We start from the raw sequence: 23,701 nt of genomic DNA, 5'->3' as shown, positions 1-23,701 counted from the left end.
GTGTCACGAGAAACTTATCTTGAGCTAACCACTCCTATCACTTATTAAAACTTGCCAAGCTTACCTTGGTGGGTCTTGTAGCTGGTAGTATAGAAGGGCAGAGCTTGCACCTCCTTCATCCCCTTCTCCATTCAGCAAAAGGGTTTCACAACCACTTTTGAGTCTTACAACGGCCATGCAAAGAAATACTGCTAGGCATACGGCCCTGCAAGCCACCCCTTACCCTCCATGCACTGCTCACCAACTTGATCCCGAGTGACTAACAACACACATCTCTGCTCCCCAAAACCGCAGGTCACAGCAGGTTTACCGTTCCTTTCGTTCCCCTACACAAGATGTTGCGTCACAGAGCCCTTGAACAACACTGATTTCAGGCAAAGGAATGATCAGGCTTGGGTGGGGAGGGAAAAGCCGTGTTACTTGGTTGGGTGTGAGTGCTACTGGTCTGGCAACCCCTGATCCATTACGTGGTAGACCTGCTTATCAGGCTGTGTGATCATATAATATTCTTTCTTGGTTGGCTCTCCTGTTGGCCTGCTCCCTTAAAGCTGTTTGCCTTGCTACGTAGCACTGCTGCAGAGCTTGGAAATCAATCCTCTTCTCTGCTTGTCAACCCTGCTCAGAAACACTCTGCATGTCTTTCATGACCTGTATTGGCAGTCAGCTTGTCTATTCACTCAGCGCCTCTGCTTTTCTTGGTGGTAAGTCACAATTTCCTTCTTGCTTTTTTTTTTGGACTTTTATGGATTGATCCCTCATTGCAATCAAGAAGTCTGTTGCTTATGGGCAAGGGCCAAGCCGAGTTTATGGATGCGTATTGTCCCTGCTGTGTACTTGTAACGTATTGGGCTTAACCAGGCTTAACAAAGCTTCAAGCGTTGCAAATTCTTCTGTCCAGAACAAATTCCCCATCTGCCAATCTCATCCACCAATTGCTTCAGTGACTGGTTTTCAACCATCTCCTCACAGATCAAAGCCGACTCTGAATCAGCCTACCTCTACCCTCTCTTGGTCCCATCCACCTATTCTTATGCATGCAACCTGCAATCAAGCCATCAAAGACCCTGGCCTACCTGAATGAGATTGAGGCCAACTAGAAAATTGTCAAGGAGAACTCAAAGAGCCTCGAGCGGTCCTGTCAGGGCATGCTGGACGATCAAAAGGGACTTGGATATGCCACCGGCCACAGGGATTGGCTGGCTTACTTCCGTCGGCCCAACAAGTCCCAGTGCGTGCTCAGCAGATCAGGCGAAGCGGAGATTGTGAACAGCCAAATGTTCTTGCCCATGATTGAGCGGCTCAACATCTGCCTAGAATTTTTGGAATATTCAAATGTGCGTGCTGCAAGCCAAACTTTTGATCCTTGCAAACTTGGAGATTCACTTTGCTACTCCCTTGTATTTTTGGTGGCATGTAGAGGATGCAGACTTGTATCTGCTTGCTTTTAGCGGTGGGCGCGCCCCATGACATTGATTGAGCTGTACTATAAAAATCCAATGGAAAGCTTGAGCCAACAGGTGCAAGAAGCTGCGCCAGGTCAACCATAAAGCTCAGAATTGTCCCACTTGTTCTTTGTTGGTTGTTGTAGAATAACAACTCATGAAGACCTAGCACTGTTTCTCTTGAATGGCCGCAAAAGGCTTTTGCCTCTCCAACTGCAAATGTGAAAACAAAGTGTCAGCCGCATTCATGTGGAAACAGAAACACATGCCAATGGGTCCCAGGGAGGTGACCCGCATATATGAAAAAATCAAAGGGCAAGCGCATGGCATATGACTGCAAATTGCCAAAATAATGACCAACATCTGCAATAAAGCTGAGAATGATGAGGTTGGGGAAGTTGAACAGAAGCACATTGCTGATTGTGACTATATTTTTGATAAAGCTGTTGAATTTCATTAGGAATGAAGTAGCTTCCAGATTATCCACTGGGTACAATAGTGGCTGATTAAGGCCCAATTGTTCACACCGGTTCAAAATCATTAAGGCATGTTTGAGTATGAGTAATTGGTCAACCAAGTTTTGAAGCCAAGTGCAATGAAAAAAAATGCCTCATGGATATAGGATGAATTGCAAGCTGTATTAGAAAGCAGATTACAGACCTATTCACATCATCCTCCATAACTGATAAGTTTTCAATTTTTGGAGGTAAGCTTCAAGTGGAAAGCCTTGTATCTTTCTGCTTAATGCTTGCGGCTCATGGGTAGGGAGTGATAACAGCCAGGCTTCATGTAAAATGTGATGGGGAGGTCTCCTTTATAGCACCGGCATCTCAACGTTGCTCAAGGCGTCTTAGCACCCATGGAGGGGGATTGCCAGGTTATGAACAGCATATTGCAGACATTGGACTCTGAGTCAATTTAGTTCTACCATAATGCGCGCAACTTGGGCAATGTGCCAGGGAGCTGGGAGGAATGGCCTGGCATAACTCCAGTGGCAGGAAGCAGGTGGGATTCATAGGAGCTGTGTGAGGGATTTTTTTTTTTTTCATTAACCCTCAATAAGAACTTTTTGAAGTCTCTTAACAGTCCAATGTTAGGCAATCTCTCATTCTACATAAATGCTCTGGCCTAGGCCTTGGAAAGTGCCAAAAAGCTTGATTCTTGGTGATGGGCTGATTGGGTTTATATGAATATCTTGGGTGGTGTTGTGGATTTCACTGGATTGGAGAATAAAAGAATGGAGAGAGGAAGGGAGAGATTGAAAGGGGATATGCAAAGTTGAGGTACAAGCAGTATACTCTGATTGGGAATTTCTTAGGGTTCCCATGTGGTTTTCTTTTGAAACTAAACTTGTTTGTTGTATTCTACTTCCTCTATCTCCATGTATCCCGCTTTGAAGTTTTCTAACCCAACTGGAATCATGGGATATCCAATTTTTCTCCCAAATTGAGTAAGTAGTATAATGGATTGACTCTTTGCTATTTTAAATGTGAACTTTCAAACAGGGAAAAAACAACAGTCCATGATTAAATTTTAAATTCCCCATTGTTGGTTGTGGCTAGCTCCCAGGCTATTACAATGCTCGCCGTAATGGAATGATTGACTGGAACAGCTAGAGAATTTGACTTTGGCCCTGGGTTCCACTCCTTCCACACCTGTTTTCATCAAAAAAACATGCATCCTTACATGTACCCAGAACCCACTGGTGGCTGCAAGGCGGGTGGATGGGGGATGCAAGCAGTACCACAAAAATCATTGAGAAGAAAAGATATTAGGGGGTATCAAATATGAGAAATCCACAATTAGAAACCAGTCAATTAGCCAAAAATTAAATTGTTCACCAGTGGATCCCCAAATGGGATAGAAGAAGGACCAGCATGTTTTAAAAATGATGGGGTTTTTCAAAACAGTCAATTACATAATGGTGGATTTGGTCATATTTGATACCCCGTATTACAAATTACAAAAGAAAAAGAAAGGGAGAGAGGCATGCATGAATAATGGTCAAACACAAGAAGAAATATTTCAAGGGTTGGTAATATGAACGTGCAAGAGAAAGGAAATTGAAACATGACTCATTTTTAGTTAAGTATAATTACATGAAGTATCTAATGTAAATGTTTAATTTATTCCCAACAAATGAACATGTCTTGGGAATAAGTTCAGATGTTGGTTTTCTTGAACCTGTGGATAGGTTTTTTCTCAAACAGGTGGGAATGCAACAAAAATTGCAGTGTTTCAGAACAATTCTTTTATTTATCTTTCTCCAGAGTTTGTGTGTTAAACCCTTCATCTTTGCTGGTGTCATTTGCTGGGAAAGCATCCAATCATAGTAATTAACAAGTGCTTGTTGAGAGGGATGAGCTGAAGACTGGAGCAATGATAGGAGAGGGGGATAAGTAGAATTTCAGATGAGTAGTGCAATCTGAGAGTCTGGATCTCTGGCATCCTGTTCCATGACAAGGTCTTCTTGGATTGTGACAATTCTTTTGTCATTTGATCACTTACTTCTTGGGTTGATTGGCTGTTTGCTTTGCAAAAGTGGGCTGGCATCAATCTCTGGAAGTCATGGAGGATCTCTTGCACAAAACCAACGGTATGGACCCAGAACTTTGAAACCCTATGATGTGTGGCCAAATGGTAAAGTATACCATCCAATTTTCTGTGCAGGATGATTGGGGTCCTAAAGCTGGTAAGATTAGCTATAAAAATGCATAGCAAATGATACTCTGGGGCATTGTGTGGTGGCAAGTCTTATGTTTTCAGCACCACAAGGAACCCTGGAGAAGCTGCCAGCTGTTGGTCTTGCATAACTCTAATGGCTGGGGGCTGGTGGGATTCATATAGAATAGATGCAGTCTGGGATTTTGGGTAATTTTTTCTAATTTCTTTAACCCAATATAAATTGTGTTCAAATATCTTAACAGTCCATGATTGCCAATCTCTTATTCTACGGAAATGCTCTGACCTAGGCCTTGGAAAGTGCCAAAAGGCTTGATTATTGGTGTTGAGCTGATTGTGTTTATTTGAATTGTTTGGGTGGTTTTGTTGATTCCACTAGATTCAAGATCCTAGAGGGGGGGAAGGTGGGGTACAAGCATTAGGAAAAGGGTAAATCAAGAGGGTTTGGGTGGCATTATGGTCCTATTATCTATCTGGTGGGTGCCATTGGATATTGGGCTCTTAGCCTCATGCCTTTGCTTGGTTGGTGATTAGATCTGTCAACTCTTCTGGGCATTCATGGGAGGACAGGTCTTGGTAAATTTTTATTGTTAATTCAATGACAGAAGGTTGTGCATCATGCATAAATTACATGAGGCAAGTGGCAATTGTGGAAATCTGGTTGGCAATATAATATTATATTCTTATTGTCCAATGGGATGGGTTGGGGGTAATTGAAATGATGTCCCCCTGAGGGGTGGGTGAGTGTATTGAGTTGCTGATCAGCAGGTGGATTTTTTTCAAATCATTGGAGGACTGCAAACTGTGCTTGGCAATGAGATCCGGTTTTTTTGCTGGAGGGGAACAATCATGGGGTGACCGGTTGGTTCCAATTGAGATAACCATATGTATCTCTTTGTTCAGGAAATTGGACAAGTTGAAATATTTGGGGGGAAGCTCTAGGTGTGCATGTGAATCATGTTTCATGATCTAGACCATTCCATATACATGAGGTCAAAAATTGACAGCTCTTTGTTTAGAATGTAAGTCAAAAGGAATCAAACATGTAATGGGACCTGAGGTGATGTTGTGGCTGGGGCAATGGCTAGGAGCTGGTGGGGTTCATGGACAATAAGTGTGACATTTTGTGCTTTTTTCAATCACCAGCAATCATTTGTTGTTTGAATGTGTTGACAGTTTTCACAGAGATATCTTGAGGAATTGAATTTTGGACGGTGGAGAGCAAAGGCCAAGGAGCTTGGGCAAGGGGAGAGAGATTGCTTTTGAATCTGATGTGGAAGGCTGCTGAGGAGAAAGTGAGTCAAGATGATGCAAGGTTTCATAGCCAAAGGGTTGAGGGTTGAGTTTGAATTCAGCATTTTGAGAGAGCCAGCCGGCTTGTGGTTGTTGATGAAGTTTCAGGAGCAAGGCGTTTCAGGACTAGGAGTTGGTTGGAGGCGGAGGAGAAGGTGAGGCAGAGAAGGAAGGAGTGGATCCAGGGAAGAGGACGGGGAATCGGCATCAAGTGTTGGGAGCGTAGCGCGAGTAGCGCAAGTGTGAGGCGCGGAGGAAATTCCAACACCCCCCTCAATTTGGGGAGAAAAGAACCAGAAAACATTGTTCCCTGAGTCTATTGAGAGAGGAGTGGTTGCTGGGTTTTGTGAGAGCATTGGCGACCACGGTTTCAGATGGTATCAGCTCAACATTGATTTGATTGGTGTTTCTGAGTTCCCGTAGCCATTTTGCTTTGATGGCTAGACGCTTGGTTTTTGAGTTTGATCCAAAGTTTTTCATCTTTTCAACTAGGGCTTGATTGTCTACTCTGAATTCTGAAGGTTCAAGTTTTTCTTTCCAAAGTTCTTCAACGAGGTACATGATCCATTGATTTTCTTGAGCTCCATCTGATAAGGCATTCAGTTCAGCTTCTGTTGAGGATAGAGTAATATTCTTCTGTTTTTTGCTGTTCCACAATACCAGACATGATTTCCAGAAACAGACAGAACCACTGCAAGAGAGGCTAGTTTCTAGACCATCAGCCCATGTTGCATTGGTGACTCCAGAGCTTGAGACTGCTTGGATGAATCCGGGGATAGGTTGAGACTAAGATCTGCTGTACCCTTGAGATATTTCCGTCAATGAATTACTTCTTTCCAGTGATTGATTCCTGGTGCATGATTGAAGCTCAATAGGATGGATACTGCAGGGGCTAAGTCAGGACAAGTACGGCAAGCAAGGACGTTAAGGATTCCATTGAAAGATCAATAATTCATTCCCAGGTTGTCAAACTGCTTCTGTTCTTCATCTGCTGCTGGCTTGAGTTGGACACCGACTGAGAGAGGAGTTTTTACGGTTTTGCATTTGGTCATGTTGAGCATTTCCAAATCTTTTTGAATGAGTTTTGGCTGGAACAGCTTGATGGATCCAATATCTTGTTTGACTTCCATTCCTAACAGTGTGTCAGGATCATGAGGGGTGGAGTTCAGAAATTGGTTCATAAAGAGAGCTTCAAATTGTTGAACTTTGCCAACAACCATTAGGTCATCTACATGAAAGAAGATGAAGGAATCCCCGTCATTGTGTATAAACAGATAAGAATCAGATATCAATTGATGAAAGTTGATCAGTTCAAACCTGGCAGGCGCTTGTTTCAGGCCGTAAAGAGATTTTTTCAATTTTAGAAAGGGCACCTTCCGTTTTGAGCCTTCAGGCGTTTTGATGTAGATGTCTTCCTCCAAGGGTGCGTACAGAAAAGCGCTTTTTACGTCAAATTGTTGAAGAGGAAGATTCTTGTCAATCAAAAAAAGAAGAAAAATCAGAAGTGTTGTGAATTCTCCAGCTTGCATTTCTTTGACACATTGGTGAACAACGAAGTGACTTCAATCTTCAATCCTGGAGCACAATTGGCAGTGGCTGATTGATTGTTAAGAAACAGTCTGAGATGGTCCAGCACCACATTGCTTGTCAGTTCTTTTTCAGAATGACTGATCTGTTGACTGATGTTGGTGAGGGTAGAGAGAAGCTTCTGGAGAAGTATGTAAGCTACTAAGTCCTTGGGTAAATTGATACCAATTTCAAAAAGGCAAGAATTGGTGATTCTGACAGGAGTGATGAAGGCTTGAATGTTGCTAACACTGAAGGTGAGATCCAACAGTTCTTTGAATACTCAGGCACAATTAGCGGGTTGAGTGGAAGCAAAGTAGTTCATGATGGAATTCCTGATTTCTCAAGCCTCTTTTTTGTTCTTGTGATTGATCATGCTGGAGTGAATGGCAGAGTTGATTGTTCAAAGTTGAATGTATTTGGTCTTGCAGAGCGCCCCTTTATCATCAGTTAAGAGAATTTGGAGAACTTGTAGACCAAGCATATTTTCTACTTGGTTTCTCCACAACGTGAAGTTGTCATTGGTTAGCAGAGGGATAGCTTCAATGGCGGTCTTGAGCATTGTGGTGTTGATTTTCTCCATTGGAGAGTCTGTGTTCTGGTTGGTGTTTTCAGTGGTTTTTGAAGATTCGGCTGACATTTGTGATGAGGTTGGGCAGTTTGGATGTTGGTTTGACTGTTAATCATGTAGAAAAACAGGATAGATTACTGGAAGTGAAACCAGAACTAAGACAATAAAAAGTTAGACATGAAGAATTTTAAGCAGGAGAAGAAGTTCTGATATAAGACAAAAAAGTAGCATACCGCGATGATCAAGATGATGATTTGGGAGGAACAAGAACAGACAGACTGAAGAACAATAAATCAAATAAGGACAAGTAGGAGACACTGTGAACAAAGGAAAAAATAAGATGTGTATTGTGTAATGCAAGGGATGAAGGTAATAAGAGACCTACGGCCAAGGAGGTTAATAGAACATAAAGATGTGTACCTATGTGAGTTAAGCTCAGAAAAGTATTGTTCAAGATGATAGTTTCAGACATACAATGATAAGGGGGATTCTTGATAGTTGATTGAAGATGAGGCTGGTTTGAGGACAATTGATCCACCAAATTGGAAAGATCCAATTGATGTATTTGAGAAAGACCATTGGGGCAACAAGGATGACTTGAGATCAGTTTGAGGAGAAATCAATCTGGTGCCGTCGACGATTTGAGTTGATCAGGAGAAAAGCAAGGGATAGAAGATAAAGAAGAAGAGATGGGAAAAAGCAAAGTTGGAGAGATATCTTGAGGAATTGAGTTTTGGACAGTGGAGAGCAAAGGCCAAGGAGCTTGGCCAAGGGGAGAGAAATTGCTTTCAAATCTGATGTGGAAGGCCGCTGAGGAGAAAGCGAGTCAAGATGAGGCAAGGTTTCATAGCCAAAGGGCTGAGGGTTGAGCTGTGGTTGAGCTTGCATTGAGCATTTTGAGAGAGCCGGCCGACTTGTGGTTGTTGATTTTCAGGAGCAAGGTGTTTCATGACTAGGAGTTGGTTGGACGCGGAGGAGAAGGTGAGACGGAGAAGGAAGGAGTGGTTCCGGAGAAGAGGACGGGGAATCAGGATTGAGTGCCGGGAGTGTAGCGCGAGTAGCGCAAGTGTGATGCGCGCAGGAAATTTCAACACTCTGACAGGGTGTATCGCTACTAAGAGTCAGATTAACTATTTGGTTAAATCAGTTCAGGAATTTTTGGACTGATTACCCCAAGCTTCTTGTGGGATTTCTGAATAATGTGTATCCAATTACTGCCTCAACAAATTTTGCATTCATTTGGCAAGAAGTGCCTTTGGCCTTGTCCAAATGTTGCACGGACAAGGTCAGTGCAACATTAACAATGGTGCTGGTCATGTTGGTGAACACATCCAGTAAATAGTCTGGCTAGGGAGTTGCTGCACATTGAAACAAGATCTGGATGTAGTCTAGAAGATCTTATATGGATCCAGAAGAGGAGGGTAGAAAGGATCTGTGGAACTAGACTTATGAGGGGTGTTTCAAGGGGAACATCTTGAGTAAGATAATATGCATGGAAATGGTGGATTCAAAGCCAGTACTTAGGTCAAAGGGAAAAGATTGTAGAGAGAACAAGTTGTATGATAAAGCTGCGGGGTGATAAGAGAGAAGCCAATATGGTGTGTAATGATTTGGGCTTGGTATATAAGGGCTGCCTCAAGGGGAGTGGGTGCAAGAATTAGAACTAGCATCAATGAATTATGGAAAGTGAGAGTTAGAAATATACTATTCTGACAGACAATACTGTAATTAAATTTTCACATGGGATGGATTGACTGAATTGTAACAGTGTCACACAAAGAGTTGTGAGTCAGGTTAATCAAATGGAAGGTGATGGAGTCAAGGGAAGGCAAACATTAAAAAAGAAAACCAAGACTGTTTTCACCCAAGGAATCCTGCTAAACGTTTATATATGGTGACAATCATACATGGACACTCCATATTTTGGTATCCACACAAATGGGATGGATCTGTTCACCATGAGCACCTCCCCGGCCTGGAGGTGCCACGAAACATACATATTGCATCTTTGAGGCAGCTCTCCAGAAATGAGCCAACACCCCCTCTGGCCTGTTGGGGAGTTCAATGAAATTGGCCGTTTCAGGGGAGACACAACAACAAGCAGAGAGGTCAGCCATCAGCAAGTTGAAAGTGTAGTGACAAGTCCATTGTTTATGATTGGGCCAGCATTCCAAAAAGGACCCCATGTCAGGTGGTGGTCATATCCGACCATTCTTGCAAAAACCATAGGGGGCAAAAAGTTCAGCCGCGTGGCAAGTCAATAAATAGCAAGGTGAAGGTGCAGCCTCACCAGTTGTGAGAAATGACTGATAGCCTCCTTGCCCCCGGCGGGGTGGTCAAATGAAACGCACGTGTCAGCTGATTGTGACGGTCATGCTAAAAGGGGCCAACTTTGCGGTCTCCCTGTTGGGGAGATGGATGATATTGCCTGTTTCTGGTAAAACAAAGATTGAGCAATAGTTCTGCGTAATTGCACCATTCCAACCAAGAGTATATACGTGTGCGGACTTACTAGCCTTAACAAATGGGGTTATTGCTGTCCTCCCCCGCGGGGGAGTCAAATGTAATGTGCATGTTTTATGATTTGGCAACTTGTCTAGCAATGAGCCTACTTGGCCTTCTCCACGACGGGTAGATGGAGGATGACAGCCCATTCTGGGATAAACAGGCATAGACATAATGACCAGTCTTCTGGCAAGTCAAACTAAGACAAGGAGAGGTGCAAACCGACCTCTCCTCATAAGTTGCACTTTGCTGCTCCTGGTCCCTGCCGGGGAGGAATGTCGCTTGGTCTCCTCATACATTGCCGTTTGCTGCTCCTCCTCCCTGCTGGGGAGGAGAATGTTGCTTGGTTCTGGGCAAAGGGAAATGGAAGCATAATGGTCAGTCACCCTGCAAGTTGAATGATCATGAGATGGCCATTCAGACATTATCAGTCCTTAGATATAACAGGTATACCCCCCCCCCCCTGCCGGGGAGCTCCAGTAAAACATACATGTTACCTGATAGAGCCCCTAGTGCAAAGATGACACAACTTTGCCTTCTCCCTGTCAAGGGAGGAGCCACAAGGTCAGTTCACCGGTGAGTCCACAGACAAGATCATACAGACTTTGCCAGTCGTCATAAATGAGGTTAATTGTCCCCCTCCCCGGAGAACAAAACATACGTAATTCCTGATTGAGTCACTCGTATGAATGGTGCCAACTTTGCTCCCCGTTGTGGGGATGAATGACTTTGGACAATTCTGGGCTAACGCTGGAAGTGTCAGTCAGTCACAGCTAGGGCAAGGGGAAAGAATGTGAGATAAAGTTGCAGACTTACCAGCCCCAGGTTGGTGGTTATCCTCTTCCTCCCTGGCGGTAAGTAGACATGAACCTTACATGTTTAACAATTGATACAGGTCTCCAGGAATATGACAACTCCTGTCTGTCGGGGAGATGGATGGCTTTGAACGTTTCTGGTGAGACACAATATAATGTATCAGAACGTTCCGGCACACAACAAGCAAAACAGTGATGGTGTGAAGGGGTCGAGTTGCCAGATGTCAGGACTGGCGGATATCACTCACATTCCCAACGGGAGGGTGGAGTGAGACATACATAAGTTTGCAGGGAGCCAATTGTCCCAAAAGGACACCATCTTGCCTTCCCCCCCTCAGGGAGGTGGTCAGCTTCGGGCCTTTCTGGTCGGAAGGAGGGAGGATCAGGATGGTGAAATGGCAGTTAGGCAAAAGTGTAGACTCACCATCATGAGAGATAACATATATTCTCCTCCACCTTGGCAGGGTTGACAATTGAGCCAGTTGTGATAAATTGAGCCTACACTGTCTCTGCCATTTGGAGAGGTGAACAATTCCACCCTTTTCTGATCAGATAAATATTGCTTCAAGGTATGACAGAATGAGCCTCCTCCCCGTTGGGGAGGTCAATTAAAACAGACCTATTGATTGATGGAGCCACTCTTCCAGAAACAATATAACTGCACCTTCTCCCAATCCGGGAGATGGCTCATCTCGGCCTTTTCTAGCAAACAACAGGGAGAGATGTGAAGCTGAGTCTGGGGGCAAGTCAAACTATGATGAGTTAATGGTGAAGACTTACCAGACATCAAAAATGATGATTATCATCCACCTCCCCATCAGGGAGGTGGAGTAGAATGTACATATATACCAAATGGGTCAATGTTCTGGGAATGAGGAAATTTTGTCATCTCCCTGTTTGGGGAGATGAGTGGTATCAGACCTATCTGGGCAAAACAGGGAGGAAAACATTGTGGGCAGTCTGCCTGCAGGTCGAAATATCATGAGTTGATGGTGAAGATTATCAAACCTCAAAAATGATGATTATTGTCCACCTTGGGGGGGTCAAGTAAACCTTACACATTCACTGATAGAGCCACTTGGACACCAACAAATCCACCTCACATCCGCCAGCCCCATGGGCCCGCATGTGGCTACCAAGCGCCCCCGCACGCCACCACCGAGGCAGCTGAGCACCTACCCTGTGACATCTGGGGCTGGCTGCCACATCCAACCAAAGCTAAGGCAGGTGTTATGCAGTCCTGCACCGCAGCAAGTCCCTGCAAGACCTCCGGAACCAGCCCAATCACGGAGCTCTGCCCTAAGCCACCAAAAAATCCGGACTACACCTTGCATAGCAACCAGGACTTGGACTATGCCTTGAATTGCAACCAAGACTTGCAAACGTACAGCTTGAGCGGTCTGAGTGAGTACTTCTTACTCTCCCACTGTATTATTCTGGCCTGCCGGGCCCTTTGCTCACAAGCTTAGCATTCTGTATACAAACAAATGGCAACCCTTTGCTTGGGAGCTTATCCTTTCCTTATTTGAACGATTGGTCCAGGACTAGCTAAAAGGTAACACCCACAAGTCCCCATATCACAGAGATCTGTCTTGACCCTTTGCAGTTAGACATGAGGCGTGCGTCAACTGGATTCCGTGAGTCACAACTGCTATACAGTTGGATGATCAAGTCTAACTGACGCACCAATCTTTTCTCTGCAGGCAGCAGGCAGCTGTGCACAACATCTACTGGCCCTACACCGATTGATTGTGACCCCACTCTTGTTCTGTGCCGTCCTGCCCCTTGTGTGAGTCTCCTTTCATGCTGCATCCAAAGCAAAGAATCGCCCTGAACCAGGAGTGCTATCTGTGCTTGCTGGTTACCCCCGTTTAAACAGGTGCCCACAAGAATACCAACTCACCCCCAATTTGAATTTGACACCAAAGGCCCCATTTTTCAGGATCTTCTTTGGTGGCATTGTCTCTGTTAAACTATATGGATTGGTGTCTGTTTGTACTGATAGACTTGGCCTTTGTTTTGCTTTGGTATTCTCACTCTTGCCGGCTGATCTTGAAGGACTTGCAAACTGTGCGCACTAACTCAAGTCCCAGCCACCTGCCTCCTCCAACCGCCGGCCATGCACCAGCCACATCCTCCACCCAAACCAAAGCTGCCCTTGAGTCCCACAAGCGCCCCACTGTACGCAACCGCTGTGCTAATATGCAAAGCCTTCGCTCCTCCAACACCACCAATAGGAGAGTCGTACGTCCGCAAAGATTTTCTGAGCCATAACCACCGGCACAGGAATCCCTCCGCACGTCCCCCAAGAATCCTGTGAGCTCCACCCTCAATATACTGCAGCCCCCTACCCCCGCTGGGAATACAGCCTTGCAATCATCTCCCCCCCCCATTATCCTGAGCCAACTGCTGAGTGCCGGTCAGCTGACAAGCCATCTTCTCTGCTGCCAGGACAATGAGGAACCCAGCCAGCCGTGGTTGGTCCTCCCCACCCTGCGTGACTTTCCTGCTGCCACCCGCCCCGCCACAGCTGTCAGCGCCTCTGCAGGCGCACCTGACCCCCATGCCGTGCGCATCACCCCCCTTGGCTTTGGGGGACAGAGCCCACCTCTCCCGCTGCCCGATTGGAATCTCTTTCCAGCCCGCACTGCAACCATCCTCATTGCCCCCACGCCCCCCATTGGCTTTGGGAGACAGGGCCCGCCTCTTGTGTCACCCAATTTGCACCCCTTCCCCGCCCGCACCGCCAGGATCCCCATCCTGGAGGGTACCCTATCCCCACCACCAGATCTGCTGCGGCGCCGACTCATCCCCACTGCCGTAAACCCCCCCGCCTTGACACCCGCTTGGGAACAACAATCAAGTTTGAACGTTTCCGGTGCAAAATCAACTCTGACGCCCCAGTGTACATCAAGGAGGTGAACCCTTTGGGCTAACCTGACCCCAAAGTGCCTCATGGAACCCCCCAACCGCCTCCACTCCCCATTAAAATAGGCAAAGCGCAACAGCAGATCTGGAAAGGCCTTTTTAGATTCCCCTTCCCTGGCCTGAAACAACACCAAGTCTGCATGAACCGGAAGGGCACCCCCCAGTTTGTCCTTGAGTGGCACAATGTTGAAAATACCACCACCACCTCTGAGATTCTCAAAAGAATAGTTTCTACTCTGTCCAAGATGGCCTCAATGCACCAAAAAAACAAGACCAATGGAAACAAGCTTGCCGGCCAGATGGGCCTTATTGGATACTGCCCTGGCACAGGCAAAGGCAAAAAAGGTGGTGAGTTGCCTCTCCACACACTCTCCTTTTCAAACCGCCTCCTGACCCCTCCTGGCAACCACCCCCCTTGCCAGGCACCTACGCGCGCTGCCCCAAAATGACCACTGAAGACATTAAGATCAATGATGCCAGGGTTCAACAATTTCCTCAGCAATTGCCTCAAGTCCCTGTCTTCCAGCGCATACCAGGCGAATTCAAAAGTCATGCGCAAGAGCAAGATCCCAAATTGGCCTGAGGGTGACAAGGAAAACCCAATCCAATTTGCCTTGAATGTCTCTGTCACTTGGGACGGCTTTTACAACAAGGACAACAAAGACAAGGCCAACCTAAACCCATACACGTATGTGATCTTTTGCTACATCAACAAGAAGACCGGTTTACCCATTGCGCCCCGGTCAACGGAGCACGGCACGGTTTGATGTTTCCTTGCCAGGAAGCCATTGTCAATTACGTCAAGACAAACGGTATAGTTGAGGCTGTCTGGCAGACTACCAAATTCCCTCATTTCACCACCCGGCTGCCTGTGTCACTCAGCCCCAAGAAAGATGCTACATGGACGCACTTCAGGTGTTTTTTTCAGATCAATCAATGGCTTGCGGCACGTGCTTCTGAACTCAAGACTTTGTCTGATGCGGAGGTCCTCAAAAAACGCATTACAAGGCCTCTAAGGCCGAGGCGGTCGCACGTGCAGCCCAGAAGAAGAACAACAAGAAGCGCAAAAGAAAGTAGTTCCACTTATTACTCATTCCTCATCTCTCTTTCAACCCTCCATGCTACACAGCCCAGTTTGTTGGTTTCTCCATGTCTTCTTATTTTTGTCTCTACATGTTGCTAAATGAATGAAAATCCCAGTGCCATGCCATGATTAACTTGTTGTGTCAATTATTCCAAGTCAAAACATCTAATCATACTCCATGTCTTCTTCTTTTTGGCTATACATGTTGGGGTATGGATATAAAAATCCCAGTGCCATTCCATTATTAAGTTATTGTGGAAATTCTTCCAAGTCAAAAAATCTAATCATACAAAAACCTGTGGAGCGCAAATGCTTGGCATGCAAAAAGAACCTGGTGTAACACTGGAGAAGAGTTGTGCGGGGTGGGCATCTCTCTTCCTAAACCAGGTAAAGGATAGTTGCTGGGGGTCGCCAGAGATAATAACAATGGTATCAAAATTCATATAAAAACTGAATTGTAGTTTTGAGATGGTTTTCTAGTCTTGTATCAAGTGGGGAGATCCCCATGACTGGTACTTGAGTGTCTCACATGGATTGAGCATTGCATGCCTTATTTGCAACACTGGGCTGATTTGAGGGTCAACTGTTGTCAAAGAAACAAATATCTATAGACTGATTTGCATTTTGTGTCTGGCGGAGCTCTTCTGCATTATGTAGACTGGTGCAAAGAAAATACTTTAAACCAAATACTAGGATACTTCCTGGGGGTCCCCAGGGATAAAAATGGTATCAAAATTCATTTAGAAACTCAATTATTGTTTCAAGATGGTTTGGTATGCTTGTACCATGTGGGGAGATCACCTTTACTAGTACTTGGGTGCTTCACTTTGCTTAGGCTTTGCATGTCTTCTATCCAACTTTGAGCTCATGTGAGAGGGGAAATATGTCATGTAGACAGAGATCTTTGGATTGGTAGGACTTTTGTGCCTTGCCGAGCTCATTTGCATTGTGTAGCCCTGTGTAAGGAAAATAATTTAAACTGGGTAAAAGAATACTTCCTGAAGGTCCCCAGAGATGATGATGATATCAAAATTGGTGTAAGATCAATCTTTGTCTGGGGATGGTTTTCAATGCTTGTACCATGGGTGAAGGTCCCCATGCACTAGTACTTGAGGCTTAGACTTTGTATGTCTTCTATCCACCTTTAAGCTGATGTAGGAGTCCCAATTTGTCATTTGAACAGAGATCTTTAGTTTGACATGATTTTTGTGTCTTGCGGAGCTGCTTTGCATTGTGTAGGCCTGTGCCAAAAAAATAATTTGAACAAGATAGAAGGATACTTCCTAAGGGTTGCCAGGTAGAATTATGTGATCAAAATTTATACAAAAACATCAATTATTAGTTTAGGGTGGTTGCCTATGCTTATATCAAGGGGGGAATCTCCCTAACTAGTACTTCAGCGGTTCACTTTGCATGTCTTCTTGCAAAGCCCTCGCCACCTCACCGGCTCAGGGTTCACGGAACAGTCCCCAATGCTTACTCAGCAACCACCACCGGGACCTTTTAAGCTTGACGCCTCCGCACCAGCCTAGCTCAGTAGAGAAAAAGCTGATCCCTTCTACTGAGCTAGGTATGTCTCACAATTCCCTTTCTCAAATCTTGTTCCATTTCTTTCCCTCATCATCTATTGTACATATAGTGGAGAAAAAGCTGATCCCTTCTACTGAGCTAGATTGTGCAATTCATACTGTTGGGTTCTAGAATTCTCTCCAAGACACACGGTCTTGTCTAGTCCCAAAACTCTCACTGGATCCTTCCGGATCATACTTCACTGGCCTGTAGTGAAGGACCTAACAGAAGTCCTTACACTTCTATCCAACATTGAGCTCATGTAAGAGTCATGTTACATAAACCATCAAGACAATTTGAGATTGCCATAGTGACATGGGATGGTGGTGGGTGGTATTTCAATGCACCTCTGCAAGCTGTGAGTTCCCTGAGGGTGGGTTGTTGGGGTAAGGAGGGTGGATTGGGGCTGGTGAATTTTGCAATCCAACCCTGTGAAGTGTCAGTTTGGAAGAGGTGGAATGGTGGTTAGTTTTTAAAATACCACGTCTGTGAAGTGTAAGTTCTCACCGTGAGAATGGGGGATGGGGGCTGGTAATTTTTTTACAGGGGTGGGCTATTGGGATAGAGGGGTTTATTGGACCTGCTAAATTTTCTAATCCTCTGCCATGAAGTATGGGTTGGCAGGGTGGGGATGGTGGGGGGTAGTTACAATGCTTCTCGGTGAAGGGTCAGTTGGAAGAGGCGGAATGATGGCAGGTAATTCAAAGGCACCTCTTTGAAGTGTCAGTTGGCAGATAATTACAATGCACCTCTGTGAAGTGTAAGTCCCCCGAGGTGGGTTGTTGGGATAAAGAAATTACAACACACCTCCGTGAAGTGGAGGTTGATGGGGGTGGGTTGTTGGGGTGAAGAGGGTGGATTGCGGCTGGTGACTTTTCTAATCCACCCCGTGAAGTGTCAGTTGGCGGGGGGTGCAATTGGGGGCGGGTAATTCCAATGCACCTCTGTGAAGTGTCAGTTGGCGGAGGTGGGGGGGGGGGGGGGTGGGTAATTCCAATGCACCTCTGTGAAATGTCTGTTGGCCAAGGTGAAATGGGGCAGGAGATTCAAATGCACCTCTGTGAAGTGTCAGTAAAATTATCCCTGAAAAGAAACCTAAAATTAGTTATCCAAGCAAATAGTTACGGATAACTGAATTTCTGACCTAGATTTAATGATTAAAATACAGCCAGTGAGCCAATATGTAAATAAAATGAATGTATGCTAGGAAGACTATCAAGCTACACAAAGATACAATAACAACTGTATTGCACATCTCTAAAGCTTTTTACAGTCAGTTGTAGACAGATTTTCGTCTGGATAAATGCCCACCCTTTTTTGTGGAGCCCTAACCTGCTTTAATAGTGACAGTGCTGCAGCGGGTTGGCCCAAGTAGGCATACCCTTCTGCAAGAATCAGGTGGAGGTCAACAAGGATGTCTTTGAGAGTTTCATCCGGCTTCCTCTCATTGATGGAAAGTGATGTGAGAGTTTTGGAAATGAGTTCCACAGCTGCTCCGTGGTTTCCATTACAATTGATGACTTGAGTGCAATGTTGTACACTTTGTAGACCATGCTCAAGTTCCACAAATTGAGGTCCTTTTAATTTCTGGAGAAGTTTTAACAAGAAGTCTCAGGTGGCCAACCCATTGCGTTCCAATGAACAACAAGTATTGACTAACCATGTTGGTATCCTCACCCTTGGCTAGTTCCTCTTTTATTGCAGAATGAAGACTAGCAAGCCCATTGAAAAGCAAATGGCTCCAGCCTATTGCTGTTTTGTTTTTTGTCTTGTATAGCTCTTGTACTGCAATTTGAGCCTTGTCAATATTGCTCAACGCAAGATGGCATTGTGTCAAGTTGAAAATTGATTGGATGATCACAAATTTAACATCCTCCCCGATAGAACTCCTCCACTCAGAGCGGTTGCCCAGAAACGTTTTGTACTCAGTTGCAGCCTTCAAGTGATTACCAATTGTATATGTGTTGCAAGCCCGTCTGGGCACATACCCAACTCCTGCTTGGCTGAGTGCCTCCGGGGGTTGGGTATGTGCCCAGCAGGCTTGATTGGGCAGGTTGCGCGGGGGGCAGAGCTTGGAATACAGCCAAGTCCCACTTGGCCAAGATCAAGCTCTGGGCCGATGTGGGATCTGTGACTTGGCATGCAACACACTGGTCATCAGAAGCTGGCCTCTTCTTCAAAAGGCAAGAACAACATACCCTTGAGGAGGGGAAACGTTCTTGCTTCTTGACGTCGCACATCAGACATCAACAAGGGAGCTTTTCCTTCTTGATGGCTGGTCTGTAGGCTGATCATTAGGGAGGAAAGACTCCCTTTCCGGTGGGTGATACTTGTATTGATCATCAAGAAGGAAGTCTTCCCTTCTAAATTACCGGTTTGTAGACCAACCATTGAGGAGGGAAAATTCTCTCCTTGATGGCCGGCACAGCGTTTGGTGTGCGTGGCACCCTCACTTGAAATCAGCCCAGCGGGGCTTTTTGCCAAACCCCGCCCACTTTGCAATATGCCAAGCAGGGGTTGGGAGTGTGCCAGGCGGGCTTGAGGATTGGCCAAGCGGGCTTTAGGGTTGGCCATGCGCGCTTGGCCTTTTTTTGGCCAAACTTTGGTGAGTGCCCAGACGGGCTTGCAACACCATAATATAGGTACGCCTTTGCTGATCCTTGTGCAAGAAAATTGCATGCTTCAAAATCCATTATGATTTGGTACTTCTGTTTCACCAATTCACAAAATACATGAATAAAAAAAATGCAAGCACCTCACAAGAAATCCAACCCTTCACTCACCATGAATTCCAGTCTGCAAGATTTGCGAGGGGGGTATGGAAGCTCCACATCTTCTGCAGACTGCTTTGAGACAATGAGCTGTCTTGAAGAATTTACAGAACAGTGTTTGGGCGGATGCTGGGTGAGTTCAGCTGGAGGAGGGACTTGGGGAACCATTTTTCTTGTGAAGAGATAAACTGGAAGGCACAAACATGCATGGGAAGAAAGGCCAGTTATGTCTATCTGTAATGAAATCCAAAGAATTTACAATCAGTGTGAATGTGTGAATGTGTGCAAAGGTGAATACAAACTTTGACTGGATGGTCAAAGTTTGTTGGTTACTTGTGAGAGCAGCTTATGCATAATTTAAAAATCCATCAACTAGATGTATCACCCTGGGTTGGGTCAATGGTTGGTGAGATGCAGATGTAAGCTCAATTGGTGCGTTGAAACCCACTGTAAGCTGAGTTGGCTTGTTGGCACCCACTCTATGTACTAGTCTGAGGCATGTTGTAGAGATGGCCTCTGTGAACCCGGGTCCCTGTTTGGATGCGGGTACCAGCCAGCTTTTTTGCCACAATTTTGACACCCACTCCTGCACCTGCACCGCCTGGGGCAATCAGAGCGGGTACCTGCCCCTCAAAATCAACCAGAAGGATTCCTTCCAGTTGAAGAGGTTGCAAAACCTCTTTGACTGGAAGGAATCCTTCCGCTTGAAGAGGTTTTTTAACCTCTTTGACTGGAAGGAATCATTCCGCTGTGGTGTTCTGTGCCTGTTGCAATAACAAAAGCATGTATGCAGAGGCATTGTAACAGGACAGTTACATACATGTGAAACCCATTACAAGAGGAGGAGATAATCTTACACAACAGTTACAACATTTACATACATACACTCTTTGGTAGCCACGGCGTATTGGAAGGAAGAATACAAGACGTGGATGTAAGGACAAGGGAGGAGAAAGGAAGGAGGACCAGAGAGAGGCTTTGACCCCCAAATCCTGGAAAGGAGGAGTATTCTAGTTGGGTGCAGAGTGCATGGAAGGTGGCTTGGTTACATAGCAACACATTCTGAAGGATATGAAAGGTGGCTTGGGTACATAGCAACGCATGACATCAGGCAGTGCAATATATGCAGGCAGATAAGGTGTACAAATAGTGTCACTGCAGCATAATTCCCTCATTGTTTGTTTGGCTGTGCAGTACAGGTGTACATATGCTGTGCAACTGAGATCCACTGAAGCTAAATTCCCTCAAACAGGTTCCCCTGGAGCTAAAATCCTTCACTCTTCAATATAAAAAAAGCTTTTCTCCCCCCCATAATTTCTCTTTTTGACCATCAGCCTACAGAGGTTTGGTCACAGTAGTAGTTTAGTAGTAGTAGTTTTGAGTAGCATAGAGTCAGTCAGTCAGTAGAGTGTTAGTGCAGTAGTAGAAGCAACAATCAACAACCAACCAACCAACAACCAAACAACCAACAACCAACCAACCAACCAACCAACAACCCATTCTCCTTATTAGCATATTAGTAGTAGTAGTGGAAGTAGTAGAAGTAGTAGTACAAATTATAACATCAACAACAGTAGAGGAACTTCACAATAACAAACCACATTATCCTTAGTTATAACCGGTCTGAAAACACATTGAATTAGCTATTTAGGTCTGATAGAGATTACTATATAAAAGTAAGAGCTATCTTGGAATCTGCCACATTTTCTCAAATATTGATTACAAGACTCTTGGTTATTTGCATAGTACTATTAGAGGGGCAGGTCTTTCAAACCACCCACAGATTGTAATAGCTTTTCAACCTATCATACAATTTATTTCCCCCTCAAAGGAACTTCAATTACCCATCCATCCCTGGAGTCCTACACCGCTTGAAGAGGTTTTGTAACCTCTTTGACTGGAAGGCCTTCAAAGAGGTTACAAAACCTCTTTGACTGGAAATGCCTTCCAGGCAAAGAGGTTCTGTAATCTGTAACCCCTTTGACCTGAAGGATTCCTTCCAGTTGAAGGGGTTTTTTCTTTGACCGGAAGGATTCCTTCCAGTCAAAGAGGTTTTGTAAACTCTTCAACTGGAAGGAATCTTTCCGGTCAAAGCGGTTTTGTAACCTCTTCAACTGGAAGGAATCCTTCTGGTCAAAGAGATTTTGCCTCCTTCCAGTTGAAGAGCAAACCTCCTTCCAGTCAAAGATGTGACAAAACCTCTTCAACCAGAAGGATTCCTTCTGGTTGAAAGGGTTACAGAACCTCTTCAACCGGAAAGAAGGCCTTCCCAGTCCTTCTGGTCGTTGTGGCAGCCACCACCTGCCCAAACAAGAGCAGGTACCCGCTCTATTTCTCCCAGAAATCCAGAATCCACACCCAAACACACACACGCTGGCGGGTACCTGCCAGCAGATAGCAGGTACCTGCAACGGGTTTTTTGGGGCCATCTCTAGCACGTAGGCACTAACCAGCTCTGTTGTTGCACTGCTGAGTCTTCAGCCTAGATATTGAACATGGTATCATACTGACTGTGGAATCATGCTTTTGACAGTAGCAGTCACCTGTGGCCAACACCTGTTACACCATGGGGCGCCTTTTTTGGAAAAGGCTGACATCCCGCAGGTCCTGGAACATCCCATGAGTGCTGGAGTTTCCAATGGAGGTCAATGAACCGTGCGTGCTTTGGTCACATACACATGCCTTTTGCCATAGTAGGCAAGGGCTGCCTTCAATGGGATGCCCAATGCTCCAAGCTGTGAGTTCAACACCCATACTCTTCACCCATTGTAGAAATGGCCTCTTGCACCCGGGTACCCGCCTGAAAATTTGCAAATTTTTGACACCTCCACCTGCACCTGGCACCTGCCAGTGTGTGCTGGGCAGGTATACCAGGTACCTGCTGGTCAAGCAAGGTTTTTTTGCAGGTCAAGCTCATATTCATTTCATAGCACTAAGTAAAAGAAATTCATTTTTTTTAAGTTTTAATACTACTCCACATTCTCACAACTTTTTTTTTTGGTTCTTCCTTCCATTCACGCAAGATTCCCGGTTCGATCTTGCTGTTTTTTGAATAAAATGCTACCGTCATCCCTCTAGTGACAGACAATGCTTTGAGACAGTGTCTTCAGGCCAACACATAATTGCGGCCAAAACTGAAAGCTCTTTTGACATCAACAGTTGTGGCTGGTGTAGATAAAACTAAATTCAGTTATAAAAAAAAAGGGGGCGGGGGAATTGGAATGCACCAACCTGGACAGCTGAGCACCTCAAGTGCCATCTGTAGGAGGCCTCCATGATTGTTCCCCCTGTGACCTTGTTGAATCCACCATTTCAGGGGGTCAACTGGTGAGCCGTCCTGAAGATGTAACCCCCCCAGTGAGCCATATGTTCAAAGGATTGGTTATTGTCTTTGCAGAACGTATTTTTGATGCACTGCTCAGCTCGGCAAGCACACCGGTTAGAGGCTGGGGGGGATGTATGAAGTTTTAAATTTGGATATGATGTTGGGCACATAAGTTATTTAATTACTTGCCTTGTGAGGAATACCAGACTCTTGTAAAGATTGGAACAATACGAAGTGCCTAAAACTGATGCAGCAATATTTGTAACCTTAGTAAACGTGACGACAACGACAAGACAAGCTTTAACTCCCAGCAACACACCTGATGCAGCAATATTTGTAACCTTAGTAAACGTGACAACAACAACAAGACAAGCTCTAACTTTCAGCCGGGCTACTATAATAAGTTAGAGCCCGGCTAACTATTGTAACATTACAAAAATTGTATGTACTAATAGCGGCGCAGAGCGCCGCGTACAAGTAAAACTTCTTTCTTGGGAAAGACTTAGCTGTGGCGCGGAGCGCTGCGCACAGAATAAAAACAACAAATAATTATTTACATAATAACAAGATCCCTTAGACGAGTAGGGATAATAGCTTCAGCCGCAGAATCAGCAGGAGAAAGAACAATAGTTCAAAACCCGTTCTCAAGCCAAGAGAACGGGTTGCTATACAATCTCAAGAGACTACTAAACCAAGAGTAGTCTCCATGAGAAATAGAAATACTTTGGCTGGGGAGGAGAGAAACAGAACCATACTACTCCTCCTCCCCCGGTCAATGATTAAACACAAAACCACGCTATTCCTTGAGCCAAGGAATAGCAAAAAGATCACATGACAAATAAAGATGAATGGGAGCAAAGAGACTAGTAGAGTTCCCCTTCACTCCCTTCACTCTTGTCAGAAGCACACCTTCCTCCGGCCGAGAAATCGAGGAAGTATTTGCAATGAGAGCTACAACCCGGTTGTAGCTTGAATACATAATTGAGGGCCTTTGGGCGAAGGAAGGCCCCTCAGATTTCTTTTATAATCAGTTCGACGCCTTGCCAGTCTTGCCGCTTGTCTTACTAACCATTTCGCCAGCCTGACATTGCTCGACTTTGGTTTTTATTGGATCAATCGTGTTTTTTTGTTGCAGACTTCCTTTTACAAG

At 45.2% G+C, this 23,701-nt stretch overlaps 2 protein-coding genes across 2 annotated transcripts in view; both read left to right on the top strand.

Moving 5' to 3' along the window:
• Positions 1-12,623, top strand: part of PtA15_13A316 (uncharacterized protein) — a gene marked incomplete at both ends in the record, with an annotated part of 81,977 nt that extends 69,354 nt beyond the window's left edge. Inside the window, 2 exons of the mRNA XM_053162502.1 lie at positions 12,485-12,511; positions 12,578-12,623. Coding sequence (XP_053026471.1) covers positions 12,485-12,511; positions 12,578-12,623 — 73 coding nt within the window. The remainder of the gene's footprint in view (positions 1-12,484; positions 12,512-12,577) is intronic.
• Positions 12,624-13,942: 1,319 nt separating this feature from the next.
• On the top strand, positions 13,943-14,569 carry PtA15_13A315 (uncharacterized protein; the record flags this gene model as incomplete). The annotated part of the gene is made up of 2 exons (XM_053162501.1): positions 13,943-14,150; positions 14,283-14,569. The coding sequence occupies 2 exons, from the start codon at positions 13,943-13,945 to the stop codon at positions 14,567-14,569; spliced, it is 495 nt and encodes a 164-aa protein (XP_053026470.1).
• Positions 14,570-23,701: the final 9,132 nt, after the last annotated feature.

The sequence above is a fragment of the Puccinia triticina genome, chromosome 13A (assembly GCF_026914185.1).
Source record: "Puccinia triticina chromosome 13A, complete sequence".
Taxonomy (NCBI): domain Eukaryota; kingdom Fungi; phylum Basidiomycota; class Pucciniomycetes; order Pucciniales; family Pucciniaceae; genus Puccinia; species Puccinia triticina.
The sequence above is the reverse complement of the archived record's forward strand: the minus strand, read 5'-3'. Positions and strand labels throughout refer to the sequence as shown.